General features: G+C 38.6%; 1 protein-coding gene across 3 annotated transcripts in view; it reads right to left on the bottom strand.

The window, feature by feature from the left end:
• RNF180 (ring finger protein 180) overlaps positions 1 to 22102 on the bottom strand; it is a 97564-nt gene that overhangs the window by 5806 nt on the left and 69656 nt on the right. The window contains exons 1-2 of one of the 3 annotated variants that reach the window (XR_002433497.1): positions 10611 to 10786; positions 8843 to 8931 (exon numbers count right to left, since the gene is read on the bottom strand). Coding sequence is in view for 2 of the 3 variants with exons in the window: in XM_021381177.1 (XP_021236852.1) it covers positions 8783 to 8931 (149 nt within the window). In the remaining variant the exon portion in view is untranslated. Of the gene's footprint in view, positions 1 to 8782; positions 8932 to 10610; positions 10787 to 22102 lie in introns of those variants that run through there. The other 2 variants (XM_021381175.1, XM_021381177.1) reach the window with 2 other exon arrangements.

Genomic DNA, 22102 nt, shown 5'->3' with positions numbered 1-22102 from the left:
AAGGCAGAAATATTTGGAAAGCTGCAGCCACTGAATTTCCACTTTTGTAACAGTCACCTCGAGCCCGTTTTGGCAGCACAGGGCCCGTGTGCAATGTCACCTGACTGCACTCCCTGCCATCTGCATGATCTCCTAATGCCAAACAGTTCTGCATGCAGCCAGCATCGCCTGCTGTCGTCCCTGCAAGGATTCCTGTGCTGAGGGAGTGGAGTACAGCCACATCAGGTTCAGCACGGCTCTGTGTGCAGTACGCAGTGCTACAAAAAATGGGCTAGTGAGGGCCTGGATTTGTCCATAGCAGCAGTTAAATACAAGCAGCCACTGACAACTTTCATTGCTGAACTGGGACTTCATCCTTACTTGTTTGGAATGCTCTTTTCCAGAACTTGGCATTTTCTTATTTGTTTCCTTGATTTTAGGTGTACAGTGACTCTTGTTACTGTGCATTATCTTTCAGGAAGGAACACAAAGCAATCATAATTGTTCTTGCGTTTCAAAATTTTCTAAGAGAACAACTACAATTCCCTTCATTATGTTTGAAATAATGTTACTTCACTTTCAAAATCTACTCATTACTAATGTCTTAAGAAATGAGTCATTTCAAAACATTCAAAACATTTTTTTGGCATTCACTGCTCACCACAATTGCACTGCTTTTCTAATGTAATGCACTATTATGCTTATTGTCTTTTCAAAGAGACAGCTCAAAGCCTTAACAAGCACCATTTTATACAAAAACAGTGTTGTGTGACTGCTGTGATCGCATTATTGATCACTGATGGTGCTGACAATGGAAAGGCTTTTGGCACTGAATTACTCTACATGTATTTGACAAAAAGCTTAATGTGAAATGAACTAATCTCGGGGAGGTAAAAAAAAGGCACAAAAAGAAGTTTGATAAATTACACCATAACCTGCACTTTGTTGCCCAAAGTGACTTGCTGTCTGCGCCATTTGAAGGTTGAGATATTTTCTCATTTTCCTACTGAGGATACTTGGCTATGTGCTATGAGAAGGAATGCTGCTAGTGGAAATCTTCCAGAAATCTTCTCAACACTGGAATGCTGAAAATCCTGAAAAGTTTTTAATATTAACCGTCCTGTAAAGCAGTACCTGCTAAACGAACTTAAAAAAAAAATTAATTTTTTTGGTATTTTTTGAGTCAATAAGGAATGAAGCTAATAACTGCACCAGCCATACACGCGTAATCTTCTGTTCTTTGATTTAAATTATGATAGCAATAACTTATTACTGTTGCTGAAATATGTATTCAACTGCTGGATTAACACTGTAATGCTTGAATTTAGATATTGTTTTGTGCTTGTACAAGTGCTTTTCACTTGAGAAACTCCACCAGCTTTGTATATTTATCAGTATTATTAATTTCCCAACACTGAACTCACAGGAAGTGGAAATTCTAAATAACTTGTTTTATAGAGATTCAAAATAATGAGAATCTGACCTGTAAATCTCTCTGAAAAATGGGACATTGAGGAATAATAGATAAGGAAAGAGAAGGGTATAGTGATTTATGCTATTGTTATCATCATACTGTATTTCTGTCTTAAAACAGAATTAAATAATGGTACAGTATAGCAGGGTAATTTAATGACATCCTGACATTTTTTTGTGGTTTAGAATTTAAGACATTTCCCAGATAACAACCAAAATGAGCCCATGAGTCTTAATTCCTAGGTGAATATATCATAATTCTATCAGACAACTTTGTAGGTTATTCTATTGATATTCATGAAAAATTGCACTATGTGCATTGGAAAAAACTGTGGTCCTTAAGACAATACAAATAATTACCAACTTCTATGTTCATTTAATTCAAACGGAAAGACAAAATGTTGGTACCACTTTTTAAAAATGGAACCAGCTAGAGCTATAAATTGCCTGTAACATTCACTTCTTGCAAATATTTTCTGCTTCATAAGATACAAAAGAAAATTAACATATTCTCCCTCCCCTGAAGTCTAATTCGAATTATTTCAGAACTAGTTTAACTTCTGACAGATGAAATGCATACATTAGCTAGCTAGAGCCATCTGCAAGGCAATCACGTTCTTACCTCCTATGTTTCTAATTGAAACCTGTTGTCTCTCAGGCACCATCAGGTGCCATACTATGCCTGGTAATGTATTCTGGGATTTATAATCTTCAAGGATTGAGGACAAGCTTTTGTAAATTTCAGGTATTTTCACATTTGGATTGTAAATCTAAACAGTATTTCTTGGATAGAGACCTAATTATACAAAGAGCTAATATTCCCCAAATGGGGATTATTTTAGGCAGACTGAGATTACATAGAATTCTTTACTGTTTCTCTCTCATTCATCGAACAGGGTCATCACACAGTTTTTTTATGTCAATATCTAATATTCATCATTTTATACAGCTAATATCGTGTTGTTACATGCAAATTTACCTTCTGCTCAGTTTAATTCCACTCTAGTTGGAAACAGCGGAGTACTTTACATAATCAGCATTTTAATACTCTTTTTTATGACAGCAAAAATAATTTTATATAATTTTTTTTAATACTTGTATCAATATCAAATGACCTACTATGATCTTTTTATCAGTGGCATTTTTTCTTTCTGCTTCATCCTCCTGACTGAGTGTAAAAGACTGCGTGTGCAATACATTTTAAGTGATTGCCTGATTAAATTTTAATGCCTTATCAGAAATGTAGAAACGTAGAACTGAAGAAAATGTTTGACAGAAAATGAAATAGATTATTAAAAAGTTAAAATGATATCTGGTAAATAGTCAGAATATAATTACTGATGTTTTCTCGTCCTAAAACCGAACTGCAAACTTAAATAAGCCATCATTAATACTGGGTAACACTGAGTAGCAGCTATCACTGCAATACCAGTTCCCATTGATTCTGCTGGATACTGTCCATCATAAACAGGTGTATTTAAGGTTTATTAGGCTTACAAACATGAAATTTAGTTCTTCTGCCTTAGGACCTGTTAAAAGGAAGGCTTCATGTCAGGAATGCCAAATTAAGTCACCCACAACTGGAAATTTGTATTAACACCTTTAATTGTAAAAAATTAGACATTAAGAACAAAAATATTAAGTCAGTTTATAAAATGAATGTCTGTTTCTGATCATTAAAATTAATCATAGTGGAATAATAAAACTTGATTTCTTGTGGTTCTTTGCTTGTTACTCTTCTGAACTTTAGACTTGGATTACTGCAGCAACAACAGATTTAAGTAATTACTTGAAGAAAAATATCTCCTGAAAGTCTGAACTGTACACGAAGAAAGATAGGCTTTGTTGACTTGTGATACAAGCCACAGAAAAAAAAAAAAGAGATTACCAGGATTTGTTCCAGCTGGTGAGTTAAAGATATGTAGAGAAAACAACTGAAATGGACGTAAATCTGTGCAGAGATTTTCCAGCATTGTACTGCCTTGTGTTTTTAAGGGAAACCATGATGTTCTACCCAGAACTGTCTGGTCAATCTGCTCACTGTTGAAAGATCCACTTCTTCTCACTTCACAGAATTACTCGCATGAGAGATGCTCCATTACATTCATCATTTTCATGGTCCTTTCTTGGACTCTCTCCAGTATGTCCAGGTCTCTCCTCTATTGGAGAACGCAGAACTAGACATGACGCTGCAGGCTTGGCCTCATCAGAGCTGAGGAGAATGATCATCTCTCTCAACTAGCTGGCAATATTTTTCCTAATGCAGCCCACAGTACTGTAAGCCGCCTTTTTGCAAGGGTGGATTGCTAGCTTGTGTTCAACTTGGTGTCCACCAGGACTCCCAAACCCTTTTCTGTAGAGCTGCTTTCCAGCTGTTAACCCCCAGAATGTACTGGACATAGGGGTTGTTCCTCTCTACGTGCAGGACTTTGTAGTCCCCTTTGTTGAACTGCACAGGGCTCCCACTGATCCCTTTTTGTAGCCTGTTTCCTCTGGATGGCAGCACAACCCTCTGGTATATCAGTCAATTCTCCTAGTTTTTTGTCACCAGCAAAACCTGCTGAGGGTATGCTCTGATGGGTACACTGCTAATTACTGGCCTCCAGATGAACTTTGTGCCATTGACCACAACCCTATGAGAAAGGCTGTTCAGCCACTTTTCAATCCACTTCAGTGTTTGCTAATACTGCCTGTCTTGGCACTTTCTGGTAAACAAATAGGTATGTTCAAGGAGAGCTTGTTGTATGGCTCCACACCTAGCCCAGTCGAATCCACAGAGCATCTTGCCTCCTTTCTGTCAACATCTTCCAGGCTGTGGGGCTGAGTATCAGCAGAACACTCTCACCATCCTACCTTCCTGCAGCCTGCATCTTCCTATGTACAGAGAATTACCCAGAAGGACCTCAGAAGACTGGTGTAGAGAAGGGGAAATACTTCTAGAGGAAAGGACATTGTGATTTGAGCTACTGATAACCTAGAGGAGATCTGAATGAAAAAGTAAAATTTAAGGTGCACTGGTCATAAATGAAATATATAAATATAGCTAAAAACCTTTGTGGGCTATCTTCTTTTCTCAATCAAACCCAAACCACAGGATATTTCTATTCAGCCTGCTGAGTCTTCCCTGAAGTAGATGAGACATAGCCATGTAAGCAGGATCTGCTGCATCTGCTACCTCTACCAGTGCGTCATGATGCTGTTGTCATTAAGGCAGAAGTGAAACAGGAGTATGTCAGTGTAATCGCCATGGACTGTACTTGGGAAACAGCAGCCTTCTCAATCTGAAGGCAAGAAGACTGCATGTAGGCCCTTTCTGTCTCTCGACCATCCTATCTACCATCAATTAGTGGAAATGGTCCTTTCATCTAACATTATGATACACCTTGCAGGAATATCTTTCGGTTTCCAGAGCAGTGCTAAGGTTAGTTCTGTCATCTGCACCCAAAGGAGAACCAAGAAAACAGCTAATATGGATTTTCAGTCTTCTCTTTTAACCTGTTCCTTGTGTAGAGATTCACTGACTAATTTCTAAGTACAACTCACAGTTATGAAGTGGTATGAGTTGCCAAGGACAAAAGATGCTGAATGCTAAATATATATTCACAAAAGCAATGCTACACGAGAGAATTGTTATGATAACTAAAATAGTTGTTTTTTCTCCCAGAGACTCATGTTATCAGGTTTATTTTTCTCAGTGACAAAATAAGCCCGAACTCTGCTTTATCATCATCATTCTCCATCAGTAACTGTGGTAGTGCTGTTGGTGACATATGTACATACTTCAGGTGTATCTGTGGAGTACTGGTGAAGGCTAACTTTAGATCTCAGCTTTGTGGGTAGGTGCAGCTGTTGCTTGGGAATTTTTAAAAAAAAGCCGTGGGAGGGAAGCAAGATGATTGCACCTCCCGCAGGTAGGGGATTTATAAACATACCCACTGCTAGGCCAAAAACACGTTACTGAATATGCACAAAGTCCCTTTGCCAGTCAAAAGGCAAACTTCTCATTCTCATCCTGGATTTAAGCTGACTTCAACAGTTAATCAGTTTGGACTAAAAGCACCAGGACTGAAACCTTGCCCGAGGATAATTTCTGACAGAAGTCTGCTAATATGAAAACAGGTAATCACAGTAACAAAAAATATTTAGCAGAACCCAGCTGTACCCCAAGAAGAAAAGACAGGGTGACAAACAGGACATTGATTGAAAAAAATATTAAAATTTAATTCCACCAAGGAAAAGCTACTGAATGGCTCCAAAATATTACAAACAACACAAATTTTATTGCAAACATTGTAATATCATTGCAGATAAGAAAGACAAGATTGAAGAGCAGGATCAACTTAACCAGAAAATTGCTCCCACAGTTATCAACATCATTTTCATCAAAGACAGGCAGTCTTCGATGAAAACCAGATTTGAATCTTTTAATTTTCATTACATTGTTACAAAACAATGTACCTCACAAAAGCAATAAACTACAAAAAATTTACCTTCTTTCTATGCCTACCAGTTTTTTTTTCCCTATGGAGGATGCCTCAAAGTTGCAACAGTCATTAAAAAAAATATTACCTGGAATTAATAACAAACAATACGAAGTAAAATAGTACAGCTCAAGAAAGGGCTCACTGTTTAGGTTTAGGCCTCAAAGAAAGGTGCTGCTGCACTGTTGGAAAGGCCACACTAAACCGTCTCTCCTACTAAATTTAGGAAAATGCATCCCCCCCTCAGTTATCAACTGTTGCTTGATGGGGCCAATTTACATTGGATTTTTGACTCTCCTTGTTGCCTTTTTCAGAATTAATCCATCATATCCTGCTATTAAAAATGATATAAGTAACTCTTTCTTATATAATTAGTTAGTATATACACTAAGCTTTTTATGTCTCAATATATTTTGAAATACTTACTTAAGGATATTGCTATAGCAGATATCCTAATTAAATTATTTTAATTTAAATTATTTCTGAAATTTCAGACTATGTCATTTAAATTAAAGATTTTTTTTCATTATGTATCTCTTTATTTTAGTATTTTCTGAGATAAAAGGTAGAAGCAATTTTGGCTTAGCAGGTAGATCTGTTGCTCTCTTCATGAAGAGAGGAGCATGAAGTTTGTAAGATTAGAGACAAACAAAAAATGGTTAGAATCTCAGTCCTGGAATAGAAGGGAAAACTTTTAAAAATTACTGGTAACACTTCAGCATACAGGCCTACACATATGCATGTAGCAAAACAGGAGCCTATGCCTAAAAACACCCCAAATTTTTCAATATTTACTTGCATTTGTATAAGAGAAGGAAATTTACCAAGTGTTTTTCTATAAACTTAAAGCTTTTAAAATTGTATGCCTACACCACCAGTAATAAAGGCAATCATTTTTAAGTAGAGATAATGTAACTAGGTGTAATGCAATTACTGAAAATGTATTTCTGTCATGGTCATAACCACAAAGTGACAGTTAATTTCAATTATTACATCTTCTTAAGTTTGCATGTATTAAATGTGATGGCAAAAGGCATTTATTTCTATCAGTGTGGTCAGACTTGTAATTTCTGATTCTACACACGTATTCTCAAAGATACAAAGAAACTGTTTTATGCAGTCTGTAAGAAAATCAAATATAAGTAGCTGATTTACTGCTGTTTTTCAGATTAAATCAAAGTTTCTAGTCCTGATCTCTTTATGACCTACAAGATACTGAGCATGACGTCCCTGCTGCAGCAAAGAAGCATAAGCCCATGCTTAATGTTAAGCACACTGATAAAACCTCTGGTTTCATTCCATAACATTTGGCAGTTGGCACCTCTGTAACACATTTCTCCTTGTTCTCTGTTAGAACAGGGGAGTATACCACCTACTGAGAAAAACACAGGTCTCCCACACAAATCCTGATACCACAGTAACAACATAAATGCTTTTTTAGATCAAACCACAGCGTACTTTGTAGGATCATGTCCTTAGAAATAAGAACTTCCTTGAACCTTCCTGAAAAGTAAACCCTTCGACTACCTTGTACCATTATTCAGCATTTGATTCCCAAAATAGTTTCAAATATCCTCTCTGTAATTTAATTTCACTTACATTTGAAAATATTGTGTAAAGTAGCAAGTATAGACTGATTGCTGACCTGTCTGCAGTTTGGTACTGAAAATCAGCAATATCTTCAGGGAATAGATATAAAGTGCTTTACAGTTCTTTTACATGAAAGGTGCACATACTGTGTCCTCCTACACAGTCTCCCTGGAGACACATAGTACTGGTGAGCCCCCACTTAAATAGTATCCTCAAATTGGTACAGTAATTTAATAACGATTCAGTCATGTACTGACTGAATTACTGCTTGAGAGTGCTCCAGTTTCCACTATTCCTTCATTATTTACTGGAGTTAGTATCTCATGGCATCACAGCTGCAGGCCTGCTGCCTGTCCCCATTAACTCTCTTGCTGGATCCATACGCACTCATCTGGATGGTTACTAACGGTGCAGTGCTATTCTGAGAATCTGTCTGTGCAGAAAAGGTCCCTTTAGTGTGCAGATCTTGGGCTGTTAGTTGATTCCTTCTGATTGCCATTTGCTGAAAAGACAAACTGTCAAATGCTGTGCAGTATCATTTCTCTTTTTGGTTTATAGGCTCAATATTTGAGGCACTGAGTACAGTATATCCCCACAACAGAAAGCTGACAGGTCTATCAGTTGTCAAAGCTTTCAGGAATTTGGATTATGCCAGTGAAATTACTCTAGTAAATATTTATATATTACACAGTGCAGTGCTTATAATCTACTATCCCCAACAGATCTGACTACATATGGCAACTGCATTTATTGTTCTTTTATACACAAGGAATTGAAGCACCAATGAGTGAGATGACTTGTTTACAAACAGTGTTAATATAGAGTCAACCCCAAGCGTGACTCTATGGATCATTTTCCGTCACAGCACACAGAACTCTAAATCCTCTAAGAACAAACAGTAGTATGTAATTCCACAGAGTAATTATTTTATACATTAGGAGTAAAGTCCTGTTCCCATCCAAAACGAGGTAAAACCGCCACTGAATGAAGAATGATCTGGATTTCACACTACATCTGGAACCAAACTTGAGTACTTTGTCATACATAGCAGAAGCATCAAAAAGCCTAATAGCATGTTTGATGCAGTCTGTTGCAGTTTTCAATGATAAAAATGCAACATCAAACATTTTGCCTTCTTCAGTTGTTTTCTATTCACATTATTGTGGTTCACAATTGTTGTTTTCCTTAGGTATGATCTCTACAGACTAGAAAGGGAAAAAGAAATAGCAAAGAAAACAGAACACAATAAATCCTATTACCCAGTTGACTGAATAAATGTAGATTATCACCATGTCCATATCAAAACGCCATCCACGGCTGTCATCTTCAAAGTCCATGTAGTCCATTCTGTGAGCAGCGTGTGGGAAATGTCTCCTTGTTACGGTATCTGAGCGTCTTCGAAAACCTGCTGAGGAATACATCATGAGATAAAACATCTTGATTCTATGATCTTTATAAAAGCAACTAGATTGACTATGACAAAAAGAAGTTAACTCTTCTCTCACTTACTTACAAAACAATTGGAAGCAGGCAATCTCACACCTCACTGCTACTTGGTCACTTTGGACAAGAAGCTCTCCACAGACTTGATTTTGAAAGATTTAAAACCTAACTCTTGTCTTCTGTGTCTAGCAAATAATACATTTGATTGTTCAGAGTGGGCACTCTCTACTATAGTAAGGTAACACTGTATCTCATGAGATGGATGAGATACTTATCCAGGTCCATGAGCCTGCCTCTTTTGGTGCCTTCCTCCACTGAAGTCCATTCAGTGACTTAGAAGTGAAAGGCTCCAAATACTGTAATTCATCTCGAGTAATTTATCTCTGGATTCCTTAAATCTACTCATGTGAATTTGTCACTAATCTAGCCATATGCATATGTGTACACATATAGTTCAACAATGCAAACATATACAAATTCCTATTACGAGTATTTGAATTTATTTTCAGAACACTCTTCTAAACAAATCCTGCTTGCTTTAATACTATGTCTCTATCTGAAGCATATCAGAAACTCTTTTTATAAATTACTGTCTGTAAAATACTCATAGTACTTTAAAATATATACATGCAGATCCAAGTGGAGTCTTTCAAGTTAATATAAAAACCCTGTGTGAAAACACAGAACTCAAAATATTTTAACAAATCTAGACACACAGTCTTCTACTTTTAAACTCTTCTGTTGTGAAACTAATTTGGTGGATCTACTTCTAAGGAATCCATATAAAGATCATCTAGCATGCCACTAAGAAAACAAATTCCTAATAATAAAATTTTAAGTAAATGAATAATTTCATTTTATATTTTTAAATTGGAATAAACAATAAACTCATGTACAACTTTCTTTGTAAAGTACACTATTTTTTAAGTATTTGTAATAATCCTTCTGGAAAGACAGAAGTGAAGAGGACATTCTCAATGAAAAAGCAGAGGGACTGGCATACCATACTCCGTCCAGACTCTCTTAATCACAAGCAGCAAACAACACAATAATAAAATCTGCAAATATCTGATCTGAAGAAAGTTGATTTTAATCCCCAAATCAAAAGGCTTGCTTTTCTGCTGAAATAGGATTTCTGTGTGCTGTTACTCTTGTTTTAAAAAGGTTACTCATGCCACACTTTCATCTAAGTGAAGTTACAATCCTATGTTAAATTCTGTAAAGCTCTTAATGTCAAGAATCTGAAGAAATCAAATAAAAGTTGTGCAAAAAATGTATTTGATCATTTTAAGCTTTTTTTAAAAAAACCTTTGAATATTTTTTGAATTTCTACTAAAAAAAATCTGCAAGTAATGGTGGCCTATCCACTCTGCAGGTTACAGTAGTTTGTCCACAACGCCAATTACTGTGACTTTTCTCTGAGGAAGGACTTTTCCATTTCTGATCATCTTTACCACATGCTGCCATCAAAACCCTCTATTTCGCTCTGTCATTTTGGAGATACTTGATGAGAATTCGAGATCTCTGAATATTTCATGGGCACTGAGACACCCCAAGAACATCCTCATTGCCCTGCCGAACAATCACTCCTTTCCACTCCTCCTGACTTCTCTATTTAGTAAGGTAAATACGATGTAAGCTTACTACATGTATGTGTCAAAACAAGCTGCTCAGGTTTCTTTCACCTCCGTTCACCTGTTCTGGACACAATTTGTGGCAGAGGAAAGAGGGTGAGAGGTGAGCTGCAAATGCAGAAGATCTGGCCCATCTGTGAATGACAAGGTGGCAAGGGAGTACCTTCTGGACTTCTCTTGTTTCCAGGTTGCTCTCAATCATTATGACGGCACTTTGCAGAGCCACAAAAATTCTTCTCTTCTAAACAGACATAATGGCTCTTGGGAGTCTCAAGGTGAATAGGAAGACATAAAATCTGTCTCTCCTTCAGTGTGCACCACTGCCTGATAGTGTGCATCAGCATTCATTCATTTTTTATCTGCTGTAGCGCTGCCTTCTAGTGCAGTTTAATCAGGACATCTTGAAGTTCTTGTCTTTACTATTGGCTAATATGTAATTGTTGTTCATGTGCCAGTAATTTTCCTTTAAATATCATCAGACCTTATTCAAGATAACTGGGAAATCTATTAAAAAAAATAAAGTATTCTAATAGAGAACTTTGCTGGAATTCACTGATTTACTTTTTCAGTGGTGGATATTGACTGTTTCTTTGCATTCCTTTCCTAATTAATATTTTGTTCAGAACTTCTCAGCACAGTTGTTTCCATGCATTCCAAATAAGACTATTTTTTCTTTTTGCTGTATTTCTAGATATATTTAATGATGGATCTTTCTACTCTAGATAAAATATATAATCATTTGAAGATACTTTGTATAGAAGTGTGACTGGACTACTGGAAAGATAAATTATTTATCTGGAGAATCACTGATGGTTAGACAACACCATATCATCACATTTATTTATTTATTTGTGACAGTTTTTATCAGTTTATTGTGTACAGACACTGCTTATAGATCTGCATCTGTACACACCAGAATCCCTCTAATATTTTATTTATCTTGTTTTGGAGACCATACACAAAATCTTCATGCTAGTGAAGGGAGTGATGATATTTTATGATGGTTGTCAGTTACTCAGATTGGTCTAAGATTTGCCTCACAGCTAAATATGCTATCCTGATTCTAGAAAGTTTTAGATCACAATACTGAAAAAACTACAACAACAAAAAAACAACAAACAAATGCATGAGCTAAACATCAGTTAAAAGAGAAGAATGATACAGACTTCTGTTATGCTTTAAATTATGTTAACTTCAAATTATATGGATTTAATAGATGATCTTTGATTACTTAAAGATAATATCAGTAATTCATTAATTGGATCCTGAAAAATGTGAATCTAAGTGACTTTCTACCAAGATCCAATTCACTTGAAAAATGCTAATTTGATTTCAAACCTCTATTTTCCTTAAATACTTCTCTAACACATGTTAAACACTACTGTCAAACACAAAGCTTGACTTGTGTTTCTTTTTTTAAAATTTAATTTGAAAATGACAAATATCACTTATACTATATCATTCACTTTGCCTTTTACACATGATTTTTAGTGTATACTGTCCTCCCTGGAGGGTCTTATTCAAGACTGCTACCTGTGATTTCACAGAATCATAGAATCACTAAGTTTGGAAGAGACCTCTAAGATCATCTAGTCCAACTGTTAACTCATCTTCACTATGCTCACTAAATCGTGTTCCTAAGTGCCACATCTACACATTTCTTGAACACTTATAGGGATAGTGACTCCACCATCTCGCCAGGCAGCCTATTCCCATGCCTCACCACTCTTTTTGAGTTTTTCCAAATACTCAGCCTGAACTCCTTGGCCATTCCCTCTTGTCCTGTTGCTGTTACCTGGGAGAAGAGGCCCACCTCACCACAACCTCCTTTCAGGTTGCTGTAAAGGGCAATAATGTCTCTCCAGATCCTCCTCTTCTCCAGACTGAACAATCCCAGTTTTCTCAGCTATTCCTCATAAGACTCGTGCTCCAAACACGTCACTAGCTTCACTGCCCTCCTCTGGACACGCTCCAGGGCCTCCATGTCTTTCTTGTAGTGAGGGGCCCAAAACTGAACACAGTACTCGAGGTGCGGCCTCACCAGAGCTGAGTACAGGGGGATGATCACTTCCCTACTCCTGCTGGCAGCACTATTTCTGATACAAGCCGGGATGCCATTGGCCTTCTTGGCCACCTGGGCACACTGCTGGCTCATGTTCAGCTGGCTGTTCACTGACACCCCCAGATCCTTTCCATCCACGCAGCTTTCCGGCCACCCTGCCCAAAGCCTGTAGTGTTGCCTGGGGCTGTTGTGACCAAAGTGCAGGACTCAGCACTTGGTCTTGTTAAACTTCATCCCACTGCGCTCAGCCCAGAGATCCAGCCTGTCCAGATCCCCCTGTAGGGCCTTCCTACCCTCAAAGCAGATCGAAACTTCCTCCCAGCTTGGTGTCATCTGCAAACTTACTGAGGGTGCACTCAATCCTCTCATCCAGATCATCAATAGAGATATTAGACAGGGCTGGCTCTGGTACTGACCCTGAGGAATACCACTCATGACCACTCACCAGCTGGATTTAACTTCATTCATCACCACTCTCTGGGCTCAGTCCTCCAGCCAGTTCTTTATCCAGCAAAGAGTACACCTATCCAAGCCATGGGCTGCAAGCTTGTCCATGAGAATGTCGTGGGAGTATTTCTTATTTGTGTCTATGCTTATTTTAAAGATAACACAATGCTGGAGGCTGTTTTTGGATGAACAGTTTGGGAACATCTACTCAGGGGAACTGCATAGACAAGTAGCTTCATTAGTTTTGAATTGGTATTCCTCACCTACAGGATTTAGACAAGCATTACTCTTGATTTTTATGTCTGCATAATACAATATTAAATAAATGTTAATACCTTAAGGAAACATGCACTGAGTTTATAATGAATTAGGCTTCATAATGCAGTCATTCTATACTCAAGAACAGCAGTAACAATACAGGAAACTAACTACTCTGTATTGCTCTTCCTATAGAAAGCCACAGAGAAACTACTACTGATGCATTAAAGATACGTATACAATCAGGAACTGGTTAGTGTATAATACATGTAATCCCCGTGGTGTCCCTGAGCATGAGTAAAGCTACTGGAAGTTGACAGCTGGTTATATGGATTGCATTTTAAATCCATTATTGAAATAGTCTCTTTTTTACCACCTATACATTGATTAAGCTCCAGCTGAAAATGTTACCATTAAAACTATTCTGTAAACTGAATTCTTGAACTTAACAGAGGCTAACAAAGGACAATAAATGTTTATTTGCTCTGGAGTATATTATGAAATAAACTTTGGTACAGTACTGAAACAGAATCGAATTTAGAAACCGTATATAATCATGCTGAAGTTTCCTTCAGGCACTATGATCCATACTACGACTGCTATCTTCAATAAGATGCAGCATAAGAAATACCTTCAGATGTCTATGTCTCCAGCGAGACCTGAAATAAACTGTCTCTACATCTGATTCCAGCCATCTGCAGCCAAAATCTCAGAGCTGTGAAGCTCCTTAAAAACTATACAGCAACATGCAAAAGGGGTTTGAATTATGAAACAGAACAGCTGACAGAGCTCCAAATCATTTCCAGTGTATTTGCTCCTTTTTAAAAAAGTAAACTCAATCTTATTTAATGATTTATTTGATGATTGATTTATTTGATAACTGATTTATTTCCCTAAATATTTTCTACAAAGGCATGTATTTGTTAAAACGTATACCTTAATTTTTCTGTGCCTGTGTTGGTATACTCTAAAAAGGAACTTCCAGTCAAATCACATGCATACACATGCACAGTGCGAGAAGAGTCTGGCAGACTGCTAATGGAAACCAGTCACCGGATAACAAAAGCAACATTATGTGCAAATCACACTTCTGTAATCAAGAAAGTTATCAAATAAAGCATTAGCACCAGAACATGAATGGGCACATCTGTGGAATGCGTTCTTGCCAAAGTTTTTGCGGCCTCCTATTGAGGTACTAGCAATACTCAAAATAAGGCTACCAATAATTTAAAATATTCTCTCAATTCTATACATTGACAGAACTAATTTTGCTATTACTGAAGAAGAAAAGATAATAAGAAGGCACATTTTACTCTAAAATTGTGCCTGATTAATATGCAGGCTACAATAATCACTTACATTGTAAATACTCATGTAAGATTAAATTACCTAAAAACAAGTGTTTCAGATATACAGATGTCATTTTGTCCCAGTCTCGTGTTACTGATATGAACAGCAACCGATAAATCTACCATAAGACTAACAAAAAAGGCAAGTATGGATTGGCACAGTGTCCTTGCAGCAACCAGCACCTTGGAGACCCAGTGCTTTGGAAACTGTGCTCAGAACAATACGTTATAACATCATTGATGGGACCTCCTTTCCTGAGATGTGACTATGCATACTTTTAAACTAGATTTTATTTACCACAGTTTTTGTTCCTTTGTTAATCTTGGAGCAAATAGATTGATTTCATTTGGGGTAAAACTAAATCAGAAGATGAGCTCCAGGAGCTCAAATACGCGCTGGTAATGTGCTCCAACCACTAATGGGCATTCAGCCCACAGGATCAGAAGAAAGTTATTAATCTTTTTCCTAAAATGCAAATGTAGACATATGGTCCTGTGTCTGTTGTTTTTCCCTATCCATTACGGCTGATCTAATTGCTAATGTAAGAACACTTCTGAGACACAGCTAACATTTTTCCTAAAACATCATTAAAAATATTACAGACTTCTTGTATATTTTCTGTAATACCCTTTCCAAACGAAAAAGTTGTAGTCTCCCTCTGTATGAAAAGCTTCCGTAGTTCAGACCCTCCTTTCTATATGGGTGGGATCCCCTGGTAAACTGTCCTTAAGGGCATAGGAACAGAGCAGAGCTGGCAGCTCTTTAAGGACACCCTCCTGAGAGCGCAAGAGCTCTCCATTCCCCTGCAAAAGAAATCGAGCAGAGGAGGCGAGCGACCGGCAAGGCTGAGCAAAGACCTGCAGCTTAAACTAAGGGAAAAGAGAGAAATGTATGTGAAGTGGAAGCAGGGTTGTGTAGCCTGGGAGGAATATAGGGTTGTTGTCCGCATGTGTAGAGATAGGATCAGGAAAGCCAAGGCACAGGTAGAGCTAAACTAGGCTAGGTATGTGAAAAATAACAAGAAGGGGTTCTACAGGTACATAGGCAAGAGAAGACAAGTAAAGGAGAGTGTTCCGCTTCTGATAAATGAGGATGGAGAAGTGGCTTCCTCAGACATGGAAAAAGCTGAGGTGCTCAATAAGTGCTTTGCCTTGGTCTTCACTGGTGGTCAGGCTCCCCGTATCTGCCAGGACCCTGAACCTCGAGGTGTGGGTGAGAGGAGCGGATTCTGTCCCACTGTAACAGTGGAACAAGTTCGAGACCTCCTCATGACACTGAATGTGTGGAAGTCCATGGGGCTGGATGATATCCATCCTAGGGTTCTGAGAGAGATGGCTGAGGTGGTTGCTGAGCAACTCTCCATCATATTAGAAAAATCATGGCTGTCCGGTGAAGTCCCCGGTGACTGGAGAAAGGGAAACATTACTCCCATTTTTAAGAAAGGGAGAAAGGATGACCCGGAGAACTACAGACTGGTGAGCCTCACCTCTGTGCCTGGGAAGATCATGGAGCAGATCTTCCTAGAAGACATGTTAAGGCGCATACGTGACAAGGAGGTGATCCGAGACAGCCAGCATGGCTTCACCAAGGGCAGATCTTGCCTGGCCAATCTGGTGGCCTTCTACGATGAAGTGATGGCATCGGTGGATGGGAGGAGGGCGATGGATGTCATCTACCTCGACTTCTCCAAAGCCTTTGACAGGGTCCCTCATCACATCCTTCTCTCTAAATTGGAGAGGTATGGATTTGAAGGATGGACTGTTCGGTGGGATAAGAACTGGTTGGCTGGACACAGCCAAAGGGTTGTGATCAATGGTTCTGTGTCAGGGTGGAGGCCGGTCACAAGTGGTGTCCCCCAGCGCTCAGTCTTGGGACCAGTGCTCTTCAGCATCTTCATCAATGACACAGATGATGGAATCGAGTGCACCCTCAGCAAGTTTGCAGATGACACCAAGTTGAGCGGTGTAGTCGATACACTGGAAGGAAGGGAAGCCATCCAGAGGGACCTGGACAGGCTGGAGAAGTGGGCCCATGAGAACCTAATGAGGTTCAACAAGTCCAAGTGCAGGGTGCTGCACTTGGGCCAGGGCAACCCCAGGTATTTATACAAACTGGGGGAAGAAGTACTTGAAAGCAGCCCTGCGGAGAGGGACCTGGGGGTCCAGGTGGACAAGAAGGTGGACATGGGCCAGCAGTGTGTGCTGGCAGCCTGGAAGGCCAACTATGTTCTGGGCTGCATTAAAAGAGGAGTGGTCAGCAGGGAAAGAGAGGTGATTGTCCCCCTCTACTCAGCTCTTGTGAGGCCCCATCTGGAGTACTGTGTCCAGGCCTGGGGCCCCCAGCACAAGAAGGACGTGGAGCTCTTGGAACGAGTGCAGAGGAGGGCGACCAAGATGATCACCTCTCCTATGAGGAAAGGTTGAGGGAACTGGTCTTGTTTAGTTTGGAGAAGGCTCCGGGGAGACCTCATTGTGGCCTTCCAATACTCAAAGGGAGCGTATAAACAGGAGGGGGATTGATTGATTGTGAGGGTAGATAGCGATAGGACAAGGGGGAATGGTTTTAAGCTGAGACAGGGGAGATTTAGGTTAGATGTTAGGAGGAAGTTTTTCACACAGAGGGTGGTGACGCACAGGAACAGGTTGCCCAGGGAGGTTGCGGACGCCCCGTCCCTGGAGGTGTTCACGGCCAGACTGGACATGGCTCTGGGCAGCCTGGTCTAGTGGTTGCAACCCTGCACTTAGCAGGGGGGTTGAGACTCGATGATCTTTGGGGTCCTTTTCAACCCAGGCCATTCTATGATTCTATGATTCTATATTATTCCTCACTCTGCTTTATCCTTTGAGGTAACTGAATTCAAAATTATAGCAAAATTGGACATGTGAGTTCACCACAAATCTTGCTAACAAACCAAAGCTTTCTATTTTGTTATGAACCTAATAATGCCTATTTACTTTCTAACTGTGGCTATGCATTGAATATTTTCTGAAAACTAACCATAATATTAACTAGTCTCTTTTCTTAAGAGGCAATACCTAATTTATAGCTCAGAACGCTATGTCAATTCTGTGGGCAGATGCTCCACTGCTTGAATGTCCTCCTGGTGAAAACATTTATCTTATTTGCAGTCTGAGCTTCCCATCTCATCATGTTTGTCACATGCCACTGTGAAGAGGAAGCTCTGTGCTCTTGGTGACCTCCATATAGGTATAATGCTGCCCTGACATCTTCCCTAAAACCTGTCCTTCCCCAGTCTAAGCAAACCCATTTCCCTCAAACTCTCCTCACAGGGCAGGTGCTCTAGACTTATGAGCAACTTGGTGTCCCTTTGCTAAACCTTATCCAATTTAACAACTTCTTCCCTGAACTTGCAGCATTCCAGATGTAGTCTGCTGAACAGCAGGTGATAATGACTTCCCTCATCTACCGGCCATGCTCCTCTTCATGCAGCCCAGAGTACTGCTGGGGCACAATGTGCTAGGGCATGTGGCCAGCTCAGCTTCCTCTCCATCAGGATGCCCAGCTTCTTTCCAGAGCACTGCTCTCCAGCCAGTGCTCAACCTATCACATTGCCAGGGGCTCCCTTCTCTCAGGTGAAAAACAACACATTTGAGCCTGCTGAATTTCATGAGATTCCTTTCAGTTTGTTCCTCCAACCCGTCTACATGACTCTGTCTGAATGGCAGATCAATCCTTCAGTTTACTGTCATATGCAGACCTGATAAAAGAGTATTGTGTTGCCTTCTTCAAGTTACTGATAAAGAAAATACTTTTATATTACTATCATCAGTGAACTGAATAATATAGTATCATGCTCTATCTCTTTTGCAAATCATTGATGAATGTTCTGAACTATGCAGACTGCTGTGGCATTCCAACAAAGCCGTGCAGCTTGCTATACTCTTTTACAGCATACTGCCAGCGTATTTGCCCATCTTGCCTTGGTCTGCTTTCCTTTCTTTGAGTCCTGTCTGAAAGAAGACTTCGTTTCATGAAACATCTTCACCGTTTCCCAACCGAAATTTCCCAATGTTTGTCCTGAACTTTTTTCTAGTATACAGTACTTTTATCTGCCTTTGCAGATGAGGTATCATCCTGATATTACACACATACCAGCCTTCTCCCATATGTATGTCATGCTGTTTCAAATTCTGGTTATGTTGACAGTGTAAGATATAATAGTTAAATGAGCTATGAGTTCTAATTTATTTCCAACAAAGGAAAGAGCATTTGTTGCTAGAGATGTTTAGGAGAAGATTGTAGTCACTTGGTGTGAATGCCTGCAAGGATTTTCCACTGAATCCCAATGTCATGTCCCAAGCTCCAAGTCAGTTTCAAGCCTTCCACCACACTCAATAAAGCACCCAGTTCCTTCCTCAAACAATAGCCACTCATCCCAATCACAAGCCTTTCTCACATCCTGACTTTTAGCTTTTCCTGCATGAAAAGCTCAAACCTCCCTCCCTGCCTCAGATACTTCAGATCTGCACACTCATTGTCTTAGATGTCAAAATCTCATTCTTTTCTATAGAGTCATCAAATTCCAAACTCCTCTTGCCCAACGATGCACATAAGAATGCCTTTCATACACAAAAATTCTGCAATCTGTTTCACAGCCTTTCTCACTGCAAAGCCCAACCATCTTCCTTAAAATCACCCTCATCGTACTTTTACCTTCCTTTCACATTCCCTCTGCACTCTTTGAATGCTTCTCTGGTCTTGCCCTCCTGGCTTCACCTGTGGGCTTTCTCTAGCTAACAGCACCTTGTATCCATGTCTGACTAAAATTATATGTCGGCCTGAACATCTTTCCATTCCTTTTCCCTCCTGAAAATCCAAGTTCTACTTTATGGTAACAATTGGGCATTAAAACACCTGGATATAATCCCTGTCTGAGAATTTTTATATTCACTGTGATGTCTGTCTTACTGGCTGTAGGGTTTTCATGCAGCTTTTGTTTTAAATGCTGAAATCTGTGATAAATTCACACAGAGGTAAATTGTTTGTAAGCAGTTAATTGCACATCCATAAAAGCTGATTTACTGAACTCACTGTGCATGTGATGCAGAGTCCCTCTGTACACACAAAAATCAGCATCGTGTAGGCAACTTAGCAGGCAATACACAGTGACTGCTTTTCAAGATGTACAAAACCTTGTCTGCCAAGAGTATAGAAAAGCAACTGATGACTGTGAGCATTTGAAAAAGCCATGGACTGAAGCCTTTCACAGGTAACACAAGATTTTGTGTTCCTTATGCAAAGGAACACTCACTTTTATAAGGCAGAGTGGTTAGGAACCACTGTTCCTCACTGTTAAAACTAGGTTTTTGTTTGGTGACTTTCTTAAGGCATTTAATTTAAGAAAAAGAACATCATGTACAGACAAAATTGTGCAGAAATCCCAAAATGTGATAATGCCACTAAATGACATACATTTCATCTGTTGAAGCAGGAAATTTATAAAAACTGTAGCCCTACAGAGTCAGTCATGTAATGCTCCTTGCTGATCAGTATCAGCGTTAACTATTGGCACTGCTATCTAGAAACCATTTGTACTCTTTTAAAATTTTATGAACTCTCCATGCAACTGGGACAACAATATACACAAATAGAACAGAAGTCACTTAAAACAAGAACAAACAAAATAATTTATAGAAGTTCTTGTAACAGTTACAGCTCTTAGGAGTCTTTATTCCACACTGCTCTACCTTTCAATATATATTTTTTTTAAAATTAGAAATGACAATCTATTCCTTTTTTTTTTTGTAGCAATCTATATAGACCTGATATATGCAATCTAAATAAACCTAGGCTCTAAGCTCGTATATTATGTATTAATCCACAAAAGCCCTGCCTGGAATAACATGTCTTTCGACCTTTTACTGTTAATAACTGCAACTAACACCTTTCACTTCTTCCAGACAGAAAGGAAGAAATTTCACTTTTGGAGTATTTTTCTCTTTGAAATACTGTAAATATAATTCAATCAAAAATTACAAATATTTACACCTGATAAAAATATGTGACAGTTTTACTCTAAGAGAAAGAGAGGAGATTTTTTTTTTCCATTAAAATAACACCCACTGGAATTCAGTGGAGATTATTTACAATTCAAGTTTTTTGTATAGCTACTATTCCTACCATTAGTTTGAGTTCAAAGACATAAATGTAGTGCCTCCATCAGAAATCAACAACAATTTTTTGAATCTTAATAACCAAGTAAAAATGCATGAAGCAAGTTACCTCTTGCTATTTTATAGATGAATAATTCAGCTCTTACCAATTAGAACACAAACCAAAAAGCCACCTGGTATATCTCATCAAAGAATCAAGTTATTGAGAAATAAAATAAGACAAAGCTTTTAAAATGAAGGAAGAAATCCACAGAGCCACATTACATGCAAGGAAACACATTTTTACATGGAGAATTATGCGTGTCTTATATTTTTGCTAGTTCTTTAAATGTGAAATTCTATTTATTAATTTCATAAAAAATATTCAACGGCTACTGTGCCCATTCCCACTAATAAATTCAGATCAAAGCTAGAACAACTTGTGTTTTCTGTCTTGGGCTGTTTATTTCCCTGCAAGTAAATGAATCAACAAGAAAAAAAAACTTATGGGAGGGCACAATGAGCTTAGAAAATATTGTCTGCCTGTCCAGACATATATGGTTATTCTGTAATTATCAATACTCGCAAATACGAGCTAATTGATGAGTCTAAGAGCTGGGATGCATACTAAAATGAGCTAACTGATCTCATGCTTCACAATACAAAAGTTGTTTGATTGTGGGAATTGTGAAGGAATTTTGACAGCTAGTTTGTAAGCAGAGTTTTTTAAAATCACTAAGTGCATTATTTGCTGGTTTTGTTCCCTTCCCCTAAACTATAACACACTAAATACAAAACAGGCAGAACATCATATGACAGACTTTTTAAATGATTTACAGCAAAACCTAGCCTCCTAATTTAAAACCCCTTTATTTCAAAATTCAATTAAGGGTGATGAAATAAAAATAATATGCAGTAAATGAAATGCATTTTCTTCTTTTTCAAGGTGCACCCTAGCTCTGTGAACTGAAATGTTGGCTTCTTTAATGCCCTTAGCCTTCACCATCCCAGTTCTCCTCACTGCAATCCATATGGCCTTGTTGATCAATGCCAAATGTGCACTATCCCTGTGAGAGCATGTCATGGATCTAAATACACAGTTTTTGTACATTTTAGATCAAACAAATGTATTCCTTTAACTGTAAAGAGCACACCATTCTAAGTTTTCAGCATGTATATTTATGACACATAGTTGCTGTAATTTTCATTTATTTCCCTTTTTGTTTGCATTTTCATGTAGATGAGTTGTATCTTTACAGTGAACTTAACTTG

The sequence above is a fragment of the Numida meleagris genome, chromosome Z, assembly GCF_002078875.1.
Source record: "Numida meleagris isolate 19003 breed g44 Domestic line chromosome Z, NumMel1.0, whole genome shotgun sequence".
NCBI lineage: Eukaryota > Metazoa > Chordata > Aves > Galliformes > Numididae > Numida > Numida meleagris.
This window is presented reverse-complemented; position numbering and strand designations above follow the sequence as displayed.